Below are 23,769 nucleotides of genomic sequence, written 5' to 3' on the forward strand. Positions count from 1 at the left end.
TGGATAAATTAGAAGTGAAAATCCCTCACTTCTCATATTTCCCAGTGACAGCGCCAGAATATTTAGCAAATATGATATCCTGGATTTATTCACACTTCACAAAAAAATATTTTAAAAAAACTAAGAATGTTGCAATGCTTCTTGGACATGCAGACAAGAGCTAAAAAAAAAAAAACAAGAGAGTTTCTGACATTATAATCAACAAAACACGTACTACCTCTTTGCCTTTAGGTGATAAAGAGTTGTTCTTTTAAGAGGAAAAAAGCACACAATGCTGCTTTTAATCACCAAAGCAACTGCGTTGACCCTCTTGCAGTTACAGGATAACATAATACCTTCTGTTTGGAGGACACATTCTCAGACACGAGGAATGGCTGCCATTCCAGAAAGCTCTGAAAACTCCAGTGGGAGCAAAAGGGATACACGTGTTTAATACTTTCAGTACTAGAACGTATGAACATCTTGTCAGTGGAAAATAAAGCTATGATGGGAGCTAAGGGGGGGGAGAGCTACTGAGCGACTCTGAGCCAATGTGTGGTGCGGATGTCACTGGGTTTATCTCACAGCCATTAAAAAGCAAATTGCCAGAAAAATCAGTATCATTTTTGCACTTAGGTGAAAGATTATTCAAATTAGTTTTGCCATCCACAGTGGTGTGGATGACTTCTTTTGGATTTGTTCCCTACAGGATATCCTGTAGCTTCTCAATAGAATAATGACATCATTCTCATGCATTATTATTTAGATTAGAATTTTAGTAGAAAACCTGAAATAATTTCATGAATCTCCAAGACTTCAGAATGACAGCCACAGCTTTGAACATGCTACAGTAGAGAACATGGTACACGCAAATCAGAACAACAGCAAGCATATCACAGAAGCAGAACATCTTCCTTATCCCCTGGATAAATGGTTAACCAGCACAAGCGAAAAGAAATGATTCATTTTCAACTTCCAAACCCTGAAGCCTCAGGGAAGACTAAGCACTCACCACAAATTTACTTCGTTTAATATCTTTGCAGCAATGATTTTTCCTGCATACTGTTTTCAAGATGAAGGGCGTTCTTAAAAAGATGAGACACGTTTTAGCTAAGGATTACAAGCCTTAAACAAGCAGGGATTTTTAGCTGTGACATAATTACAGCACAGCAGTTGACTATGAGCACTAGTATAGAAATACCACTCATTTGGTGGCACTGAGTTCCTGTTATCAGCCAACCCAGAAGAGTCCCACTGTGCTTTACACAAAGTTTCACAGTTAGGTAAACAAGCCAAGACAGGATTTGGTCAGGAAGGGTGTATAGAAACAGGCTGAAGAGCTCTGCCAAACGTGTGTTCACCTTCCCAGGAAGCACAATGCCCTGACACAGACAGCTTTGCATGGCTGCAGCCTGCGTGGCTTTCAGGCTGTCACAGAAGGGTTGGTCTGCAGCTTCCTGCCCACGGAGCCCAGCCATACTGAGCTTTCTGCACTGCCTGCAATCTACCAAACAAGTTCCCACAGTTCTTGGAATCAGTGCTTTCGGAAGGAACACATTTCCAACACGCAACACAAACCTTCAGTCTCGGGCACCTTCAAATAACATGGAAATAAGCTAGATACATAACAGGACTGAGTTCGGCACTCAGCATTCATCCCGTTGCCAACTGGAACCTGCCCCATGGCTGTGCCGAAGGGACAGTCTGCAGTGCTTCAAGCAGCAGAAAGCAGTAACAGCAGCTTCACAAGCCAGCAAGGACTGGGAGTGATACAGAGAAGTATACAGGTTAAGGTCCATCACACCCTTTTATGCAGGAGAGTCTCAAATGCAATCTTTGATCAGTTCTGCCTGGCTATGAATTTCCACCACTGTTATTCTGTATTCAAGTGCATCAACTGAGTGAGAGAGTATTGAGACTCTGGCACAGGCTGCCCAGTGAGGCTGTGGACACTCCCGCCCCAGAAGCATTCAAGGCCAGGTTGGATGGGACTTTGAGCAACCAGGTCTAAGGGAGGTATCCCTGCCTGCAGCAGGGGGTTGGAACTAGATGAGCTTAAAGGTCCCTTCCAACCCAAACCATTCTATGATACTATGATTCTGCGAACTGACTGCATGCTATCTCACGGCCAGAATGCTTCTTTTCTAAATAGAAAACACATAAATCAACTTTCTATCTTTTCCTCACCTCCTCTTGTTCACTCCTCTGCACAATTCAACTATATCAAATTCTGTTACAGCTGTACTCTGCCAGATCTATCCTTACAGTTAATGCAGAAGTCTTTACAAAGGTGCTGACTTCTGCATAATGCAGAGCCAAGTGAAAACTACAGGATAAGTGATACAGAAAAGCATACAGCATGAAGGTAAAATGCACAGCAAGGAAGCAATTTAGATTTTGGTGGTAACTCCAGTGGGAAAGCTTTTTGGGTTTTTTTTTGCCTTCCAATAATGCAGAACAGCTCTAGAATTAAAATAGTAATAAAAACAATTCCAATTACACTTAATGGGAGTTATTTCTTTCTTCTCTCTTTCAAAGACAAATAAATTAGAAAAAAATTTAAAATGGACCTGCAGACAACTGGGCAAAGGAATTCCCAAGGACTCCCAACGCCGCCTCCAAGCAGCTCACCACCATTCAGCACAGGAAGCTGAGCAGCTCTGCACCGTAGGCACTCAGCAGAGCTCAGAGCACCATGCTGTTACCATGGCACTCAAACACCTGGTACCTTCAGAACAGCCTTATCACCCATCTGCAGAGCAACAGAGAGAAAGCAGCAGCTGCATCTTTGTACAAGCCATGCAAAAGCAGCATTAGAGTGAATAACCTGCCTGGTGCACAGATCCCCTTTATGTTTTCTCTTATTTTAGCACTCTGGCTAGAAGAAAAGCAGAGACAGTATCACTTGATAGACACCAGTAACACATGTGCACGCACACATCTACACACACTGCTCTCCCTCCATGACTTTACCCTCCAGCACTGGCACAGAGCAAGCAGCCAGCTGAGACAACAGTGCCACTGATACTCCTGAAAATAACATGCTTCTCATGTTTGAGCCTCCTCAATCATTTGAGCCTTACATCACATTAGGTTATTTCAGAAATGCATGTTAGAAGCTACTGTGCTCTATGTGCTGCACTCACAGCTGCTTGCCCCAAGTTTCAAACTCTCCTGACCTCCCCTGTTTCAGTTTCAAGCATATCAGTAGCAAAGTCAGCATCAGAATGTCACAGCATGACACTGCTGCCCTCTGACACCACCACGCACAGCAGTCTTGAGGACCTCCAGCTATGCTGGAGCTTCAGCACAACTTAACTACAGTTATCATGCAGGAGTGTTCTGGGGACCCATTTGTTTAAAGAAAAGACAATAGCAGATGATTTTATGTTGTGGATAAGGAATAACATTACCATTTTCCTCGTGCTGGAAGGATCAGTCGCTCATTCCTCTTTCCAATAATTCAACAGATGCTTCAGGGTTATGCATATGACCTTCCCTCCCCATGACTAAGCATAGTCCTTGTTGATAGAAGTACAGAAAAACAGTGGTCAATATCTGGAAGCTTTCATGCTGTTTAATGAGTCAATGATGTTAAAGAGCTAGACAGCAGAAAATAACTGAAAAAGTTCCCACTGTTAGATGGCAAGTACTCCACTTGTACTACAGACTACAACTGCTCCCACCTCAAAACCAGATCCTGTGGTCAAGTTCACTGTTTTTGACTCTAAATTCAGCCTTTCAGCCTACTCATAAGTGTTACAGTAGACAACACAATGCATGAAAGGTACAAATGTGACAAAGTTCAATAAATAGCTGCATTTTCTCTGTTGACCAAAAACATGACACAGGTTAAGTATGTGCTTACTTGATGCAAGCATTATGAAAAGTCATAACTTCCATCCACAGCTCTGTCTTGTAACCAATCACAATGTAACCAAGCATATTTAAACATAGGATGTATCTAGTCATTATTTCAGTTTTATCTTTTAGATAACATTATAACAACAGTGATTCTGACCAGACAGGGACCACAGGAGAACATTTTGAGTCACACAAGTCTAAATCCCTTGTAAAATGATAACTCATTCTACTGGAAGGCATCAAAATCTCTCTTCTGGTTTCTGCTGTAAAATGCATTACATGTAGAAGGTCAGGGGGCCAGAAATACTTCTGTCCTTTCAACACTGAAGAACTCCATCTGAGATTTCCCAAACAAAGCTTTTCCCCTAGGGCAAGAAGTTGACATCAGCCCCTTTTCTATATGAAAGAGCTAAAAGTTTGGACCATCTGCAGTTGGATACAGCACAGTACCTCTGAATGCAGTACTGTAACTTTCATTTTCCTGAAAGGCACCAAACAGGGTCAAATACTCCATATTCCTGATAACTCTGCGAAGGTGTAGCACACAAACATATTATGCCCTGCAATGAGATGAAATCAAACACTGTAAAATAACTCCAGTGTACCAGAGCTCAGATTGAAGATGAATTTGGCCTTCGCTGTAACACAGAGATCTAATGAGATAACAATGGGAGCGAGGTGATTAACTGTAAGCAGAAATAAACCTGAAGAGCTAACTCTTTAAATGCCAACGTAGGAATGCCCCGCTCAGCAAGCTTCGGCTGTTAAGCAAATTCAAGAGCCTCTAAAAACAATAGCAGGAAGACTTTATTCCTTTTTAAGCGAGTAGAAAAATGAACTACGGAGGTTTTTATTCCTACATTTTTCCATCTCTCCCTTTTAGCACTGTTTTAAATTTAAGCCTAAAGAACATTCAGCGTGGCATGAGCATCAAGTCCTTCCCAAAGCAGGAGCATCACTACTGAGATATAACCAAGACCTTGGTTTGAATTACACTTTCAGTACCTCTTCTCTGGTCAGATATTCTACACTGTGTTTTAACATCAGAAGCAGTGCTTCATGGCCACTCAGCCAAGATGATTTTTCTTCTTGGGACCATTAAGCCCCCAGTGCTGCAGATACGATACAATCCTCGCCTCCCTTACAAGGAGGAACATGTTTTTTCACTACCATAACTTCATCCATTTTAGTTTTTTGTCTTATGAGTAAAAACAGAGGATCTCACAACAGCTGTGAACCCACTAAGCAGAATCAGGCTCATTAGATCTCTAGAGACACCCTTCACTATTCCATCTATACATTAAAATTACAGAGCTCATCTTTTTTTTAGAAACAAGCTTTGTGCAAGCACTAGAGTTTAAAGTCAGTACTATTAAGGAACTTATCAAAAACGAGATGGAAATAGGATGCCAGGGGAATAGATGATTCTCTCATCTGAAATGCATAATTAGCTTTTGCTTAAGTGTGCAATTAACATTAAAATTTACAATCAAGTACGATGGCATTCTAAATTTACCTCCTTTAAGTGAAAAAATGAACCTCGTTACCAGCGTTACTTTTTAGAATCTCTATCCTGTGAGTAGAGCTGCACAGCAACATCCTGTCATCCAGGCAACAACTGACACAAAAAGCTTTTTTAAAACACTGCATATTTGCCTTGGAGATGGCTGCACAGCTTGGCGTTTATTTTGGCTTACACTTTCCTGTGTTGTAATGGTAACTGCCAAGCAGCATAATTAGCAGTTGCCATATTTCTGTTGGTATTTCTGTTTCATATTTCTGTTTTCTTCCCACAAAAAACGAGCAATGATGCTTTGTGCCCTCTTCCCAGCTGTGCCCCAGAGCCGTGGCACACATCCCAGACATCCACCCCAGCATCTCAGACCCCTACAGGTTTCAGCAATTAAGCCATAGAAATAGTTTTGTTAACGGGAAAGAAAAAGTTGTACTCATCCTAGTAGTTTCAGTCTGATAAGCAGCACCTTAAAAAAAAAAAATCATACTGTAGTCTGTATCATAAAATCATAGACTTATTTGAAAGGGACCAGTGTTGTCTCTGACAACATCTCTTTTGCCTTTCAATATGAAGTTAAATTTAGCCTGAAATTGCTTAAGAAGGGGGCTGCAAATAATTTCAACTGTGATACCAGCTGCTAAAGTCTGTATTTAGTTATGTTTTTTATTAATCCCATTTATATTTATAGCACACGCAACAAAAATGAGATTTGTGTAGGGTACCATACAGAAGTACAACAAAGTGCAATGAAATTCCTCACACAAATCATACACCATGCTATGCCTAGAGTGGCATGGTGTGCAGGTGTTTGGGGCTCAACACTGACACTGATTCTCCATTAATAAATCTGCACTACTATCCAAGGAGCTCATGGAATTAACCTAAATTGAGCCAGCGTGAAGGACCAGACTTTGTCCCCTCAGCACTACATTGCTCTAAAGTTCTGCTGTTATCATTACTTACCAGCAATAGACACCAAAATGTGCAGAAGGAAAAAAAAAATAAAAAATCTTTCACACTCTCACCTGAAGCCAAAACCTTTTATTTATTCACCTTGCTTTCACTTGGATCTGGCCAGAGTGGCCCTTTCTAGCTGCTAGGCAACCAGAGACCTGCATTTAGTGGGAACTGTATGTGTTTGCTAAGGATGTAATAATGCTGCCTTTGGGATTTACTCATAATAAAAAAAATGAATATCTGAAATTGTAACAGCTTTCCTTTTTGATCACTAACTAGCAGCTCTAGGAAAACAAAACTAATGGTCAAGAACAAAAGTAGTCACAAGTACAGCACACATACAGAGAGGGATAATAAAGCAGCTCTCAAATATATAGTTAGGGAGATGTTTTACTTGGAACTATTATTACAGCTGGCAGGGCTGTAAAAAGTGTCTAATCCTAGAACTATATTTATGCAGATATTAGAATATCTACATAATATTAATATATTTACATAAATAATATTTTAATTCAGAAAGGATAGTTACCGAACCTCATCCAGCTACAATATGAACTTCCTCAGTAAAGGTCTTTTATGCAATTTACATCAAATCACCACTCCAAAGCAAGACATGAAAGACTTGAAATTAAAACTCAACTCCCTTTTAAAGAAAAAAAAACCCAAAACTATCCCATATAATCCCTCTCAGGAGCATTTTACCGTTTTGTTCTCTAGCAGCAGAGCTATCACACCACAAATACCTTTGACGGGTCCCATTCCTCCCAGTTCCCAACTCAAAAGAAAGAGTTTCCTTTCAAGTCCGTTCAAACAAATGGGTCATCCCCCAGAGCACTCAGTCACTAGCACAACTGGTAAGAAGCCTTATTAAAATATCAGTTTGAGTAATTGAGAAGTTAATGCCAACAAAGTGAAAGGCCCAGTAATTACGTTAAAATTAAACAGTGCAGTTCTCATCTTTGATCATTATACCTGACAGGTTGGCACTTCAAGCAGCACAAGGTTTCCCTACCTCTAAGAAAACCCAAGGATCTCGAGGTAGCTGAGCCCTGCACCCAAACATCCTGCTTTTCTGACCAACACAGGCAAAAGTCAACACAGGAAGTCCCAAAGATCACTGATCATTCTGGATTGTGGCGCAGGACAGACATGGGAGCTTTCCCCAGCCTTGAGATTTACACGACATAAAACCAGCTTTCTTGTGCAAAGCCCCTTGAGCATGCTGCAGCTGCATCCACTTCCCAGGGACCTGCAGGCACCCACGGACTGAGAGGTGGCTGCTCAGAGCAGAGATCCTAAAAGTGCTCCTCTCTTGGTTTTATGCAGAAATTTGAAATGGTTCCTTTAAAGACTTGCACCTTCTCTTTACTTTCTTAGTTTCAGGTTAAATCTGATTCAGTTCAGACTTACCAATGTTAAGAAGCCAACATAACTGGAAAGTTACAAGTAAATTAAAGTGTTAAAGGAACTACACAGACAAACTCAGTAGCAGCTGTAAATCATTTTAAAAAGTAAATCAGTGGACAGGCTGGTAGAAAGATTCCTCATTCCTACACATAGGAACGTAGTTTTGGTACACTACTGGCTCCACACTATTACATGCAACCAGAAGAATACACTGAAATTGCAATTAAGACAGGAAGGGAGTAAACAAGTTCCAATGATGTTTTTCCTGAGGTTTTGTTTGTTTGGTTGGTTTGGTTTTGATTTTTTATTTTTTTTTTTTCCTTGAGCAGTAAACACAAAGTTTTTTGTTTCAGGCCCTTACGCCATGACTCACATCAGGGATCCACACAAGGAACACAGAAATAGAGAAGAGCACAAGTCAGTCTGGAAACTATCAAGCACTTACACAAACCTTTTTACTGAAAATAAATTTTAAATTAGTGTTGCTGGTTACCTCCAGTGTACAATTAATGAATATACTGATGTTATGGTATAGCAGTGTACAATTAACGAATACACAGATGTTAAGGTATAACTGAGAGGTTGGCTATGATGTTATTACACCAAAGCAGGAAACAGAAATGATAGATACACTCACCCATAACCTGGGCTTGTGTGGGAAACTCCAGTGGAGTGGATCTCCAGAAAAGATCCTTCCCCACTGGCAGTCAGCTTTTAAATGGGTGTAGGAGAGGTGCAGCCAGGCTCCACCCCTTCCAGCAGCACAGGTGAGTTGCCTTCACCTGTGTACCCATGGCTGACTTATTGCTCACCTCAGGTGATCAATCAGAGGCTCAGGCCGTGATTCAGCAGTCCCCATACACTCCAGTATCACAGGTTCTACAGCTTGCACCCACAAAGGAATCAGCCTTTTCTTAAGTTTAAGGTTATTAAAGTCTTGTTTTCCTGAAATCCTCAAACATTTACTTAAAATTAGTGCTTAAATCACTTTAACCACAGTATCTTTGCAAAAAAAAAAAAAACAAAAAAAAAAAACAACAAAAAAACCCATGTCTTTCATAATGCTTTCTGTCTTGCTTTTAAACAATTTATTAGAGAATTTCATGTTCTGAGATTAAGAAAAATCAAACAGGATGGATGACTTCTTCAATTGCTCAGTGGGCCTCAGCTCCAAATGTTCTCATTACCCAGACCCTACACAAAAATCAAGCAGATCCATGCCAGGTTATCTACATTCATTTCAGTACCAGAATTTAGCAATATAGTGAGGATCTTTCATTATATAATTTGCTGTACCTTGTACCCAGAGTGGGAATCAAATGTTGTTTCTGCATTAGAGTTGGATAATATTTTTTGTATTTCATGGTCTCCGCTGCCATAGTTCTTTTTGGGAGTCTTTCTACTTTACTTCGGGCAGGAGTCTCTGATAGTTTACATCACTTATCCTCTAGATGAACCTTCCCTAGGAATGCACACTCAGTATTTAAGAGTATATATGTATATTTTATCATACACATTGTGGGAGTATTCTGCACGAGACTGATCAAACCAGAGAGCAGGTCATACCATGCCCAAGGAAGCGCCTGAAGAGACACGGGAAGGCCTGGCATCACCTTGCCCCTCATTGCTCTGTGTTTAACAAAGGCTTTGAAGAAAATCACCCTATCAGTATGACAAGAATACTGACACCAGATAACACAGCAATTAACAAATGTAAAGTCTGATAAGATTGTGAGCCTGGAGTACCCAGCCAATGGGGAAACAGGGGAGGGGGATAGGCAAAGGGAGAAACAAGGTACAAAAGCTGTCATTGTGGCCTTAGGGGTGCTCCTGCTTGCAGGACGGCCGCCATTGTGATCGCGAATAAAATCTGCTTTTATCAGAGATACCTTCCTGACAAAAATTATTTGGATATTTCCAACACCCAGCAACACATAAAATGAATCCTACCGTTGCAGTAAGCAACAATAATAAATTTCTGCAGTTTAGACTCTCACTCTGGATTCAAAATAGTCACAATGAAAAGGGTGATTTAGATGCAGTAATAAGAGATCAAATATAAACCAAGCTTCACTGTTCAATTAGCAGACTGACCTTAGCTGGCTGCTAAGGGTTTTGACAGAAATACTATATAGTTTCAACTAATCTTGAATTCTGACCTTTAAGCTTAAACTTGTGGGAGAAACCACGAAATAGCTGTTTCATGTTGGTGAGCTAGCTCCAGGAAATCATTTGAAAGAAAGGTAGCTGATATCTTATTTCAGATATTTTCTTTTTACACAAAATAGAAGAATCTTGCTAACTGGAACTGCAGCTGGAGCCCCAGGGTACTCTGAAATAGGTCAATGCAAGCTTGGGCTTTTTTTAAACACACTCTGTAATTCATTGGGACACAGAGAGTTAAGGACTGTCAGGACAAACACTATGGTACAAATCCAATTGAAGTCATTTGCAACTGGATAGAATGAAGGAACACACCTGCTTTCTAAGAAAGGGAATGTAGTGAGCTGTTGACACAATTGCTCAGCCTTGATCCTCCACTCTGGGACTCTGAAGCCTAGGAACATTTTTTTTTTTTTTTTTTTTAAACTGGGCCAGAAGGCTGTCATTCAACTCCAGCAAGGATCCATGAGCAGACGGCCCTCCAGCTCACCTGCACAAACTGTCTTCCCATTTGATTCACCAAGAAGCCATTTCTGTCAAGGCAGTTTGAAGCATACCTCTGAGGCAGGAAGGTCCCACTGCTTATTCAAAGGGTGTTAAAGTGACCGCAGAAGCTCTGTCTAGAGATCATTCACTCAGTGCTCACTGAATTTTTTTTAACCTACAAGTGCTCGCTCAAAAGGTTCTATGAAAAGCCTAATGATTTGCTTTGGGTTTTGCTTCAGTTTAATAATACAGCAACCCCTGACACTGAAGAGCATCAGCTTAAGACCAAATCAAGAGTCTTATCAGTCAACTGAAGCAGCAATACAAAGAGAACTTAAGAAGAGAAAGCTATGCTGCAGGAATAAAAAGAAAAAAAAAAGCCACACGAAACATATGAACAACAAAATCTATATTAATAACAACAACAGTCTAATCTCCAAGCAAGCTAGTTTTGTCATATCTTTACTGGGTTTAGTAATAAAATACTGTTGAAAATACTGGCACTTACCCAAATCTGCAGTTTCACCCGTTTGTCATTCCTATAAACTGTTTTCACTTTGAAGTCAATTCCTACTGTGCTGACAAAGGCTGGCGTGAAAGTGTCATCAGCATATCTGAAGAGGAAGGATGTTTTACCCACACTGCTGTTGCCAATGATCAGGAGTTTGAACATGTAATCAAAATTCTGATCCGAGGTATCTTTCTGCCTGTATCTGGCATCTGTTACTGAAGCCATCTGGAAAAAAAAAGGACAAACATTATAAAAAGACAGTTCAGTACCTGTTTTCTTTAATTGCATACCATATGCTTCTCTCTCTTTCTAATGACTTAAGTGCTACATCTACTAAAGAAAGAGCAACATACCTTGAAAACTTCTTTTAAATAATACCTGCAAATTTCTGCTATCCACTTGTAATTCTAAGATCTCCAGACACAAAAAAAGACACCTGTTGCACTGCTCTGTATGTAGGAGACTAACAGATGGCTACTGCAGACTGTTCTGATAGTACTGGGGAAACAGCACTCTACTCCAGTGGCAGCTTGCCATCTCTGCTGCTCCCATAAATAAGTAGTGCAACAAGCACTAAAACCTGACATTGCATCCAGCTATGCTGTTCATGGAGCAGCAACTGAGGCAGGTGAAACTAAATAATTCTTTTTAAGACTGCTAGGGAAAAATCTCCATTTTTAGCTCATGCACACCATCATTGTTATACTTACAAAAGTTCTACCCTCCATATTTACAGATTAAGAAAAATATATATATACATAAAACCTTGGCAACAGAAGAAGATGAAATATCAGTTGACAAAAGAAATTTTAGCTATCAGCCTCAAATCCATCCAAGAGCTACCTACTCTCAAGACAGCAATTAAACAGAGCATGATAAAATGCTGTAGGCAGTATTTCTAAAGGTAGATGATCCCTTTAGATCAGCAAAAGGGAGCAGAGAGTTGAGGGACATGAGAAAATACAAAGGAAAGATGCAGCCTTAGATTCCTCATCCTCTTGTAATCCTAAACTGGATTCAGAAACCAAAAAGTAATTGCAGTCTGAAACCTCAACACAGCATCAGCTCACCAAGCAACCGTGGGCTTCTCTATAGCTTCACAACTCCAACACTCAGCAAGAGAAGACAAACCCCTGCCTTTTCACCTCTATTTGTACCATAGCAGAAGACACCAACGCAGACTGAACTACAGAGAGGAGAGGAAGGAAGTTTCACCCTGCAACATGCCACAGTTTTGATCACCGATGCTGTTTCAAAATCTACCCACTGTCAGGCAGATGAAGGTTTGGTTCCTTATAAGCAGTCAGGGCTTCCTGCAAACAGGGGCAGCAGTGGCTCAGATCTGATAAGCAGCTGCTTGTCCACTTTCTTATCAAATCTCACTCACACATTGGATTTCACTTGCTGAAAAAAGTGTTTGATTTCCACTGTATTTAAAAAGCCTTAAACCCAAAACACTGTCCAAAAGCCAGGTTAAGCTGATATCCCAATTTATATTAAGTTTCCAGCATAGGGGAAACAAATTGTTGAGCACGTTTTATTTAAGTTTAAACTGAGTTGGTTTTGCTTTTCTCTGCTTACACACCTGCAACATTCCCACAAAGAAAGGATCACACAGACCTTTCACAGGTTGTGTTTGTGAGGACAGCTCTGAAGAGCTCCAGCAGCAGCTTGATACCCAACAGCTGCACTGCATGCAGTCACATCTTCCCACAAGCAGTTCTCTGCAGGATACAACCCAGCCCTGATACATACAGTTCTTAACTTCAGCTGTTAGTCAGTGCTTTGCAAATGCTCCAAAACAACCTAAGTACAAATTTGCTTCTCACCAGCGCATCAGAAAAGTGCTCTTCTATTCATCTCCTGTAGTTCCTAACACATCTCAGCATCCAGTTGACACACACACTCAGGTGCACACGTTCACTGCCTCAGCTCAAATCTTAGAAATCTCAGCTGCAGAAATTAGGAATCTAGATTAGTTAATTTGTGCCATCACTGAGCTGGAGAACAGTGCAAAGGTGTCTGAATAACTTATTTTTCTCATACGGAAGTATAATTCCACAAGTCCCATTGACAATGCACCTGCACTTGATAACAAACAAACAAACAAACAAATCTCCACTCCTCCATTTCAAGTCTCTGTGAATGGAAAAGTGAGATGCCTTCATTACTAAAAGCCTGGGTGATTTAAAGATTTAGATGTAGACAGTTTTCCACTCATCAGTGTCTTCTTCCTATCACCACCTTTACGGAAACCACCTGCAAACTCCACGCCATTCTTTTAAATGACACACTGCTGCTTCCATTACCCCCCTAGATTGCTCTAATCAAAAGCATACCTGGCTACAAATGCCACTCTCCAATCCCAGTTAAAAAAGCAATTATAGAAAGCGACCAGCTGGAGCAGCTTTGTTAGAAGCACAATGCAGAAAATAAGATCAGAGGATACTTGCAGAGGACGCAGCACAGTTGTCATAGAAGCACACCTCTTGCTGCCTGGCACCGGTGGCTGGGCTGTGCGTGAGACGCTGCAGGTTCTCTAACATCACAGGCAGCACTGGAGCACAAACATTTCAAAGGGAATTCCACCTCCTTGCTTGAATTTGACTTTTCCTTCCTCCTCCTCCTCTGATCACTGAAGTGAAACTGGAAGGACGGCAGTACTAATTCCTGATAGCACATCATTACTGAAGCTGCACTCAACAAGCATTTGAGCTGAAAGCCTTCAGAGGGCTGCCCCAGAATTTGTGCTCAAATCCTCAAGCCAAGTCTCCCAATTTCTTTCTCCTAATCCTCATCCCCACCTTCCTCTCACTCTCTTGTTGCTTCAGGCTTTCCCTTGTGAGGACTGCACAATGAGCTGGTTCAGAGAACAGGCAGATCCCAGCTGAAAATAATTCCTCCTTTATTTCTCCTGTTCTGCTGGGCTGTTTCTGAAGTTGATTCAGCTCCTGATGCAGCACAACTGGGGGAGCCAAGCAGAGAGCACTGAGCAGTGGGATGGCACTCACTAAGAGAAAGTTCGTCGAATCATTACGGTGCTAAAAGACCTCTAAGATCACCCAGTCCAACCCCAACCCAGCCCCCAAGCCCACTGACTCTGTCCCTCAGTGCCACGTTGCCCCAGCTGTGGAACAACTCCAGGAACAGTGCCCTCATGGGGCAGTCTGTACCAATGCATCACCATTCTTGCTGAGAAGGAATTTTTCCTGATATCCAACCTGAACCTCTCCTAATGCAATTTAAGGCATCTCAGCCTCAAACTCATACACAAAATCTTAATCAAAGCTTATTAGCCACCAGAGAACACCGTTCTCAGTCAGTGTCTCTCCTGACTTTGGGAGGGTCTCCTTGCCTGCCCTCAGCCACCTCACTTAATAACAAAATAGGCTCACATCGATGGCACTTAAAACTACAGAGAAAGAAATATCTGAAATATTAACATGATCAATCTATATGCACTCTCTATATCACGCATGCCATGCAATTCTGACAGCCGCAGTGTCTTTTAATATTTGTTACTGCTTTATGTCTAAAGCCCAAACTGACATTTACCACAAATACTTTGTGTTATATACCAGTGGCAATTTAAAAACGACTGCTTAACTGTTTTGTCATCATCAAATCACCCTTTTTCCAGAGACATAACCTCCTTTTTCTTACTTCCATCTTACTGCTTCTGCACTCAAGATCAGCGAGCAAAGGAAAAAAGGCAGTACATAATTTAAAAGGACTAAGCAGTGTGGAACAAGAGGAAAGGCACAGTCACAAGCACAGCTGTAACTGTTTTGACTCCTGGCTATCCACAGTCAGTGAAACATGTGGAAGGAAGAGAAAAAGATCAGCAGCTACACTCACTTAAAAGCAAAAATAGTGAGGCTAAATAAAGGTAGAGGCAGAAAAAAGAATTACATAGTACTGAAGTCAACACTCTGTTGACTAGAGACAAATAGATGAGCAGTCTGCCAAGATTCACAGGAACGCAGTCAGGAGCTCTAAGAATGATACAAATGATGAGAGAAACCATGCTGTAAGGTACATGGCAGGGAAGAAACAAAAAAGCAGCTAAACCAGAAGGCTCCTTTGCCCCTTCTGATCAGAACTGAGCAGTAATCCACAGGAGACATTACTCACATGCAGCATAACCTCTTTTCAATAGACAATAATTTGTTTTTTTGTTTTTTTTCACAAGAAAGTGTTAAGAAGTATGTCTACATTAAAAATATTCCAGATCACAAGCTACACAGGTAAGTCTATTCTCTATTATAAAAACCTGTTCTTTTATGTGCTCTATTCTCTGGAAAAAAAAAAAGTGTTGGATTTTTTTTTTTTTTTTCCTGTTTCAGGACTTAAACTAAATTCTGAATTAGATCTCTATCTACTAATGTAATTTTACAGCCAATACATGCTGTCCTAAGACGACAGCTCATAAAGGAAATAAGGCCATGACCTTAAGGCCAGGACTACAAGAGAGATTTATCAGAAGCAGAAAACACACTATGAGCAATTAACAAAACTCCTAAGTATGGCAAGCAAGCAATAGTTACCAATTTAGATCTATAATCCATGAGACAGATGGAGGCTGTGCTGTGAGTTATATGAAACAAGAGTGGTCACTGTTGAACCTGTGACGTAGAAGCAAAAGGATTATTACTATGTTTATGATAAAGATGGATAATGAGAATATTACGTAAGACACTAATGTGTAGATAGATTAGACTGCAAACACACTGCTGTATAAAGGTCTGAACTTCCTTCACTGGAAGTAGAAGGGAAAGCCCTGCAGCACACAAAGCAAAGACAAACGGTGTTTGAGTTAGTAACAGATACTGAGATAACAGTAGATAACTGAAGCTATCTATAAATTTTAAACAGAATTTATTAAAGAGAAGTCATCTAGGTTAATCTGAAGTTTAATTTCCTGAGATGCTCTAGAAGTGGATGCAAAACTTCGGACAGGAATTGTTACACCCTACTTCCCTGTTTGAAAGAAATAGAGCCACGGAGCACCTGAAATGCACCTGCATGTACTGTTCTGCACACAGCCTGGGTCAAAGTCTGCTGCACGATGATTACAACTGGACACGTAAATGCAACCCCCTTACGGCACATCTATGTAACAATACCTTCCTTAGAGCAATTGTTATTCCAGATTTAGACCAGAAAAGCTTTACAGAATTCAGTCCTCTTTCTCACACTTACTATGACCTGAAGGCCAATTTAATCTCCGATGCATTTCCTCTCCAGAAAACAAGGGTGAAGCCTGCTGTGCTACCTTGATTTACACTGCACTGCCTTGTGGAGTATGCTGGAACACCCAGGCAAACTCAGACTTTCTGAAAATAAGCTGCAGCCACCTATTCTAGGTAGCAATTTGGAACCACCAAGGACAAATCCTTTCTCATGACCCACACAATTGATAATTGTCCCACTTGGCACAAAAAGGGCCACCTTGCACTTGCCCAGACTGCTCCACATTTTGCTTGTTTCTGTTTCCCTGTGTTCTCACAGCCCTGTCCTCCGAAGCAGTTGTTCTCTGTAGCTGCCTCTGTCTCTCACCTCAGCACTGTCAATGGTTGCAAGGAACCTTTTTTTTGAAGCGTCATCCAAACAACTGAATTGCTAGATCTAGAATAAAAATAAGTCAAAAGCATAAACAGAAAGAAAATATATATTTTTTTTTACTTACAGCAAAAACTAAAACTGATTTATTACTGAGTCCAGTAATCTTCACAATTAGATTTTTTGTAGTGGATTTAGTCTGGAATTTGCACACAGTTATTAAGTTGCATATATAATATGCATGACAACTCAAGAAGAATAACCTTTAAGCAAGGCAGTCTGTTCATTACTACCTGTTTAGATTTGAGCTTTAAAAAGTCTGTTAAGAATTTGCAGGATGTGGAGCAAAACTCAAAATTCAACCTGCAGCTGTTGTCCCTGTCCCATCAGCTCTCTGCATTCACAATTACAATATGCAAGGCAGCAGGCAGGGGCAGTTGTCAGACGGATTTCCTCAAGTCATGTGTTTCTCCATGTCTGGAACCATGCCTCTCCCATTTCCTGCGCAACATCCTCAATTTCAGGGCCAGGACAAAACTCTCAGGAAGAAGAAATCTGTTACTTTAGTTTTACAGTAGCAAAAAAAATGTAAGGAAATAGAAGTTCCCATGTTGTTTACTTTCCAGATTTACAGTTCTCCTTTGATTTCACCTGGGATAAACTGGTAATTGTGAAATACCTTTGAGTATTTCTCTACTGAATATACCAAGGCTGCACAATGAACTAAAACTACGCATGGCAACACACGAAGCAGATGCACAGCAACTCTGTTCCAGGACGTGTGGCATTCACTGCTGGTCCTTCTGCAGGGGGAGGGCTGGGAGTGGAGTAGTGCTGCATAGGAACACAGCTCCCTGCAGGGAGCTGTGACCTGGCTTCCAACTGTGCTGTTAATAAAGCAAGCTTGGCTACTTGGGATTCATAGGACTTGGAGCTACTGTCTGACCATAACCAGGCTCAGCATGCAAGAAATATTTACCAATCTTTGTACATCACCAGGTCTAAAACCTTTCACCTTTGCGTAAAAGCAAGCTGCTGTCCTGAATAAACCAGGTGACTGGAGGGTTGCTAAGTGGAATTATAGGTGCCTCTATACTTCCTAGGTTTTAACTAACTAGCACTCCCAAACATATAAGCCTGACAGTCAGTGTCAAAGACCAAAGAGTACCAAGAACGGAGCAATCCAAACACACATTCATCAAAGCTGACTCAGCACTGCAGAACTTCCCGGGGAACTACAGGCCAGTGAGCTTCACCTCTGTGCCTGGGAAGATCATGGAGCAGATCCTCCTAGAAGGTGATTTGAGACAGCCAGCATGGCTTCACCAAGGGCAGATCGTGCCTGACCAATCTGGTGGCCATCTGTGGTGAAGTGACGGCTTCGGTGTATAGGGGAAGGGCAATGGATGTCATCTACCTGGACTTCTGCAAGGCCTTTGACATGGTCCATCACCAATCCTTCTCTCTAAATTGGAGAGGTGTGGATTTGAAGGATGGACTGTTTGATGGATTAGGAATTAGCTGGCTAGATGCAGCCAAAGGGTTGTGATCAGTGTTTCTGTGTCAGGGTGAAGGTTGCTCACAAGCGGTGTCTCTCAGGGTTCAGCCTTGGGACTGGTGCTCTTCAACATCTTCATCAGCGACACAGACGATGGCATCGAGTGCACCCTCAGCAAGTTTGTGGATGACACCAAGCTGGGTGGTGCAGTCGATACATTGGAAGAAAGGGAAGCCATCCAGAGGGACCTGGACAGGCTGGAAAAGTGGGCCCATGAAATCCTAATGAGGTTCAATAAGGCCAAGTGCAGGGTCGGGGCAATCCCAGCTATTTATACAAACTGGGGGAAGATCTCCTTGAGAGCAATCCTGCGGAGAAGGACTTGGGGATCCTGGCAGACGAGAAGCCGAACATGAGCCAGCAGTGTGTGCTTGCAGCCTGGAAGGCCAATTGTGTTCTGGGCTGCATTAAAAAAGAGGTGATCAGCAGGGAGAGGGAGGTGATTGTCCCCCTCTACTCGGCTCTTGTGAGGCTCCATTTGCAGTACTGCGTCCAGGCCTGGGGTCCCCAGCACAGGAAGGACGTGGAGCTCTTGGAGCGGGTCCAGAGGAGGGCCACTAAGATGATCAGAGAGCTGGAGCACCTCTCCTACGAAGAAAGGTTGCTAGTGCTGGGCTTGATTAGCTTGGAAAAGAGAGGGCTCTGGGGAGATCTCATTGCAGCCTTCCAGTACTTGAAGGGAGCATATAGACAGGAAGGGGAATGGCTGTTTTTCAAGGTGGATAGTGAAAAGACAAGGAGGAATGGTTTTAAATTAAGACAGGGGAGGTTTAAGTTAGATATTAGGAGAAAGTTTTTCACACAGAGGGTGGTGACACACTGAAATAGGTTGCCCAGGAAGGTTGTGGATGCCCCATCCCTGGAGGCATCCAAGGCCAGGCTGGATGTGGCTCTGGGCAGCCTGGTCTAGTGGTTGGCAACCCTGCACATAGCAGGCGGGTTGAAACTAGACGATTGTTATAGTCCTTTTCAACCCAGGCCATTCTATGATTCTATGATGATACTATGAACTTGAAAGCCCAGTTTTGTGGACCAAAGCACAGCCTGAAAGAACAGCATGGGACATTTCTCTGCTCCATGGAAGGGTTACACCTGCAGACCTGCTCCCAGATGCCAGTGGGCTAGGGAGGACACAAGTCACCTACAGACTTCCCAGAGCATCCTGGAGAACTTCAGGAGATACTCAGTATACCTGAGGGCAAACCTGAGTGCTCTCAGAGCTCCTCAGTGTGTTCTATGGTGCCCTAGATCATCCCAGTGTGCCCTAGGAGGCCTCTCAGAACAGCCCAGTGTTCATGTCTACAGCATGCCAAAATGTTTCCAGAGCTTCTCTAAGTACTCTAAGGTGCCTTAAAGGCTAGCCAGCGTGCCTATTAGGACACAGGACCTCCCAGTGTACTCAAGGTCACTCTAGATTATCTCATGTGGAACATGGGCATCCTGTCAGGATGTGCTCTCTTCTTCTGGCTCATTGTGCATGTGCCTCCTCACAGTCATAGATGCTTTCTCCCAGCCCAGCTCCCTCCCTTCACCCCAGGCCCGTGCCCCCAAACCCACACACAGCAGCTGTCTCTTGCAGCACCGCCTTTTGTGGTGCTCATACCCCAGGCCCCTTGGCACCAAAATGACACGTCCTCCAGTAAGTGTGCCTTTTATTCATCTCAAACCAGGTCGTAACCACTAGCAGTCTCCTTTCTCGGACAGTCTTCCATGGAAGCTCATGTGGGGAAGTCTCTGGACTCTCAGGACATGGTAGAGACATAACAGCACACCAGTGTGGTTAAAAGCTATTAGTCTACTTTATTGTTGAGCACAACTCTATTTATAAATGTTAGCAGAGCATTCTGCAAAAACACTCTTCAATTGTTCACACAGAAGCTTATCCAATCAGAGTCGTGAGACGTACTTTCTTCTTCTAAAGGTGTCCTTGGTTCTCATGCTGCTTATCTTGCTTCACAGCTGTTGCTCTGAACAGTTTTTTCTTACATTCCCACAAGCTCACATCATTTCTCCTGTTCTCTGGAAGTGAACAGGGGACGATCACAGTGAGAGGGAAAAAGGCTCGTTTTACAGAGCATTATTTTTTAGGGCTTGGCTTCCTTTGGAGGTAGTTCACCCTCACAGGACTGCTCAGTGCAGCACATGGGGCTCACACCACCTCCAGCAGGCCTCGTGTTCCACAGTGGGCTTCCAGTGGGTGTCATCCTGCGAATGAGTGAGTCCTTGGGGAGAAGTACTGGACTCTGGGAGCCTGCTCTCCTTGAAAGCTTTCACGGACAAGGTCTTTGTGGTTCCCTCTCCCCACCAGCAGCCCCCTTTCCTCTGCAATGCATCTCAGTCATTCATCTGTTCCAGAGGTCTTTCTGCTTATCTCCAGAGACCACGAGCAATCCTCAGTAGGCACTGAATGAAGATAACTAACAACCCCCCCATAATGAACGAAGCTAATGACCCCTGGGCAATGTCGTCCCAGAGGTGGTCCAGGGGGTAGGGCAAGCTAAAGGACGTCTTCCCCATACCCAGGGGCTCCTGCTTCAGGCCCTCTGCACTGACAACTCTGCCGACCCTGTACCGGACCCATCTGGGGCAAGTGGACAGGCCAAGCCGACAGGGCCAGTTGGAAGCCTGGTGCTCAGTGTTGACAGGCTGCTGCTCCTGAGGAGGGACCATCTTGCTGATGCTCTTCCTGATCCTGATAGGGTACAATGAAGGGCCAGACCTCGAGGGCCCCTTGAAGGCCTCTTGTTCCGTGCCTTTGGTCTGCTGCTTTGGGACTTCTGCACTGACAGCTCTGCCGACCCTGTACCGGACCCATCTGGGGTCAGTGGACAGGCCAAGCCGACAGGGCCAGTTTGAAGCCTGGTGCTTAGTGTAGACAGGCTGCTGCTCCTGAGGAAGGACCATCTTGCTGACACTCTTCCAGATCCTGGTATGGTACGCTGAAAGGCCAGACCACCAGGGCCCCGTGAAAGCCTCCTGTTCCATGCCTTTGGTCTGCTGCTTTGGGACCTCTGCACTGACAACTCTGCCGACCCTGTACCGGACCCATCTGGGGTCAGTGGACAGGCCAAGCCGACAGGGCCAGTTTGAAGCCTGGTGCTTAGTGTAGACAGGCTGCTGCTCCTGAGGAAGGACCATCTTGCTGACACTCTTCCAGATCCTGGTATGGTACATTAAAAGGCCAGACCACCAAGGCCCCGTGAAGGCGTCCTGTTCCATGCCTTTGGTCTGCTGCTTTGGGTCTTCTGCACTGACAACTCTGCTGACCCTGTACCGGACCCATCTGGGGCAAGTGGACAGGCCAAGCCGGCAGGGCCAGTTGGAGGCCTGGTGCTGGGTGTCAGTGGACAGCTGCTTTTCAGGGAGGGCCAGGTTTTGCTCACTGTCAGAGTCCTGGCCATGAGAGCTGAAACGGCCAAGGCCATCTCTAAGAAATGAAACTAAGAACATAGCCAAACTCAGGGAGAGAGTGAGGTCGACTTTCATCCTGTTCTCTCCCAAGGAACAATCCAACACACAAAGTGGCTGCTACCTTGAGCGGAGCTCCAGAGGTAACCACCAGCACAGAGCGGCTGCCCTGCGTATCTGTGCTGCGGGAGGCTGCCAACGTGACTGTACAAAGACTGATGTCATGCCCGGCTCTATGATGTCACAAAGGAGACTACGGCAGAGCTGGGGAGGATGCAGTCATGTCGACTTGGAAGCCTGCTGCCACTACAGCTGTCCCCAGCACAGGACGGTCTCCCCAGCAGGATAGTGGGCCCGAACCCCTCATGTTTTGGGCATTACCCTGCACTTGTTAGCAAGAAGGAGCTGTGGCCAGAGCCACATCCAGGCTCCTTTCAGTGCTGGCTTTGTTAGGAGACATGATTCACCTCAAAAGCCTTTGGGGGCAGTGTGCAAAACCCACTTGAGAGGAAAGCCAGAAGCTGAACAGTTCACTAAGCACTGCAGAACTATGAGCCCCAGACACAAATCTGTGACCCAAAGCACAGCTGAAATGGCTGCCTTGGGATATTTCTCTGCTTCACAGAGCTCCTAGAGAACAGCTCCCAGGCACCAGTGTGCTGGAGAGGCCTGGGAAGACACACATCCCCTTCCTGCGGCTGGGACCAGCCAGTGCAAGGCAAAGCCCCAAAACACGCAGTGCTGCCACGCAGCTCTGTCATCTGCCCTTTTCGACCAGCATCAGATCGCAGGAAAAGCTCCTCGAAACACCCACATTATGGGATAATGACAACCAGCGTGCTCATGAACACTGTGTTTGCTGCTTTGCTACACCAGAGATGTAGTAAGAAACTGAGCTAGTAAAACCTAGAACCCACTATATTCTCTAATTGTGACTTGACAATGCATCCAATCTGAAATGAGAGCGGCACAATTCTGTCAGAATTGCAAGGAAGTTTGGGTTCAGAGGCCGGCGTGTGCTCCTGCCTCCTGACCTATCTTACAAACTCTCCCCATAGCACAGCCCTGGAGGCAGCGCTCAGTACCCAGGGCTCAGGAAACGCGCACCGTCACCACCAGGTGCAAATAACAGGAAAGAACAGCTTTGAGCTGCGTGCTCGCACTCGGCGGTACGCAGATGCAACTCTGCGAATGCCACCGCAGCCTCATAGCCGAAACACCGCCACAGCCCCATCGCATCGCGGTGCACACCTGTAGCACGGGGGACAGGACGGCTATGTGAGCCCAGAAGTGACCCCGCCGCTATGCAGCCGCAGCAGAGATCCGTCAGCACAAACACAGCGCTGCTCTCCGCGTCCCGCGCGCACCGCCGTCCCACGGACCACCCGAACGGCACTGCTCAGCTCCCGGCACCCTGAGCCGCCCCGAAGGCCTCTGAGGAAGGGCGGGGCAAGGCGAGGCGAGACGCGGCGCTGGGGTGGACGGCGCCCCGACGGGGCTCCTACCTGAGCCGGCGGGCAGGAGCGGAGCGGCAGCGGGGTGCTCGGATCCCGAGGCCGGTGCTCGCGTGGCGGGAGCCGCCTTCCCGCCGGCACCTGAGGCGGCTGCGGAGGCGGAGCCGCTGGCGACGCCCGAGCGGGAACGGAGCCGCGGCGCGGTCCCTGCCCGCTGCTCTGGGGCTGAGGGCGGGATGTGAGCTCCGAGCCCCGCGGGGATCCCGTCAGGTGCCGCTCAACCCACGCTGCGCTTCGGGGGCGGGGATCGCCTCGGCAGGCTGCGGGTGAGGAGAGCTGGTCCCTCGCACCCGCGTGTGAGGTGGCAGCGCAAACTCTGGAGCACGACGATAAGCGGCTGTGTGGCGCGAGCTGCTGCTGCTGCTGCACGTTGGGAAGGAAAACTGATGAGGCAGCGCTGTGATCCCTGCAACGCTTGTCTGGAGGTGTGGTGAACCAGCTACAAAAGACCCTGTCATCCTTAAAATCCTACAGACAGACTGCACGTTCAAATTCAGAGCCTTGATTTGTTGCTCTGGTCTCTCTGTGACCAGGAAGCCAAACAGCCTCTAGAGAGGATCCGTGGGACAAAGTGTCCAACGCTGATCCTCCCCAGGCAGAGTCATCTTGCTGACCCTTTTCACAGATCCTGATGAAGTATTCTGAGAGGCCAAGCCAGTAGGGCTTCTTGAAGGCCTTCTGCTTGGTGTCTAGGGACTGCTCTTACAGTCCGTCTGTAAGAGGAACGCTGCTGACACTGTACCAAAGCCATTTGGGGCATGAGGAGAGGCCAAGCTGACAGGGCCAGTTTGAAGCCTGGTGCTCAGTGTTGACAGGCTGCTGCTCCTCAGGGAGGAACATTTAG

The 23,769-nt window shown here is 44.6% G+C and overlaps 1 protein-coding gene across 2 annotated transcripts in view; it reads right to left on the minus strand.

Annotated features, from left to right (window-relative positions):
* Positions 1-23,301, minus strand: part of RAB3B (RAB3B, member RAS oncogene family) — a 51,374-nt gene extending 28,073 nt beyond the window's left edge. The window contains exons 1-2 of one of the 2 annotated variants that reach the window (XM_085232058.1): positions 22,917-23,301; positions 10,881-11,108 (exon numbers count right to left, since the gene is read on the minus strand). In XM_085232058.1, the coding sequence (XP_085088184.1) occupies positions 10,881-11,108 (228 nt within the window). In that variant the 5' untranslated portion in view covers positions 22,917-23,301. Of the gene's footprint in view, positions 1-10,880; positions 11,109-13,222; positions 13,371-22,916 lie in introns of those variants that run through there. The other variant, XM_085232057.1, reaches the window with a different exon arrangement.
* Between the last annotated feature and the right edge of the window lie 468 nt (positions 23,302-23,769).

Source organism: Meleagris gallopavo, chromosome 10, assembly GCF_905368555.1.
Source record: "Meleagris gallopavo chromosome 10, MGAL_WU_HG_1.1, whole genome shotgun sequence".
Classification (NCBI taxonomy): domain Eukaryota; kingdom Metazoa; phylum Chordata; class Aves; order Galliformes; family Phasianidae; genus Meleagris; species Meleagris gallopavo.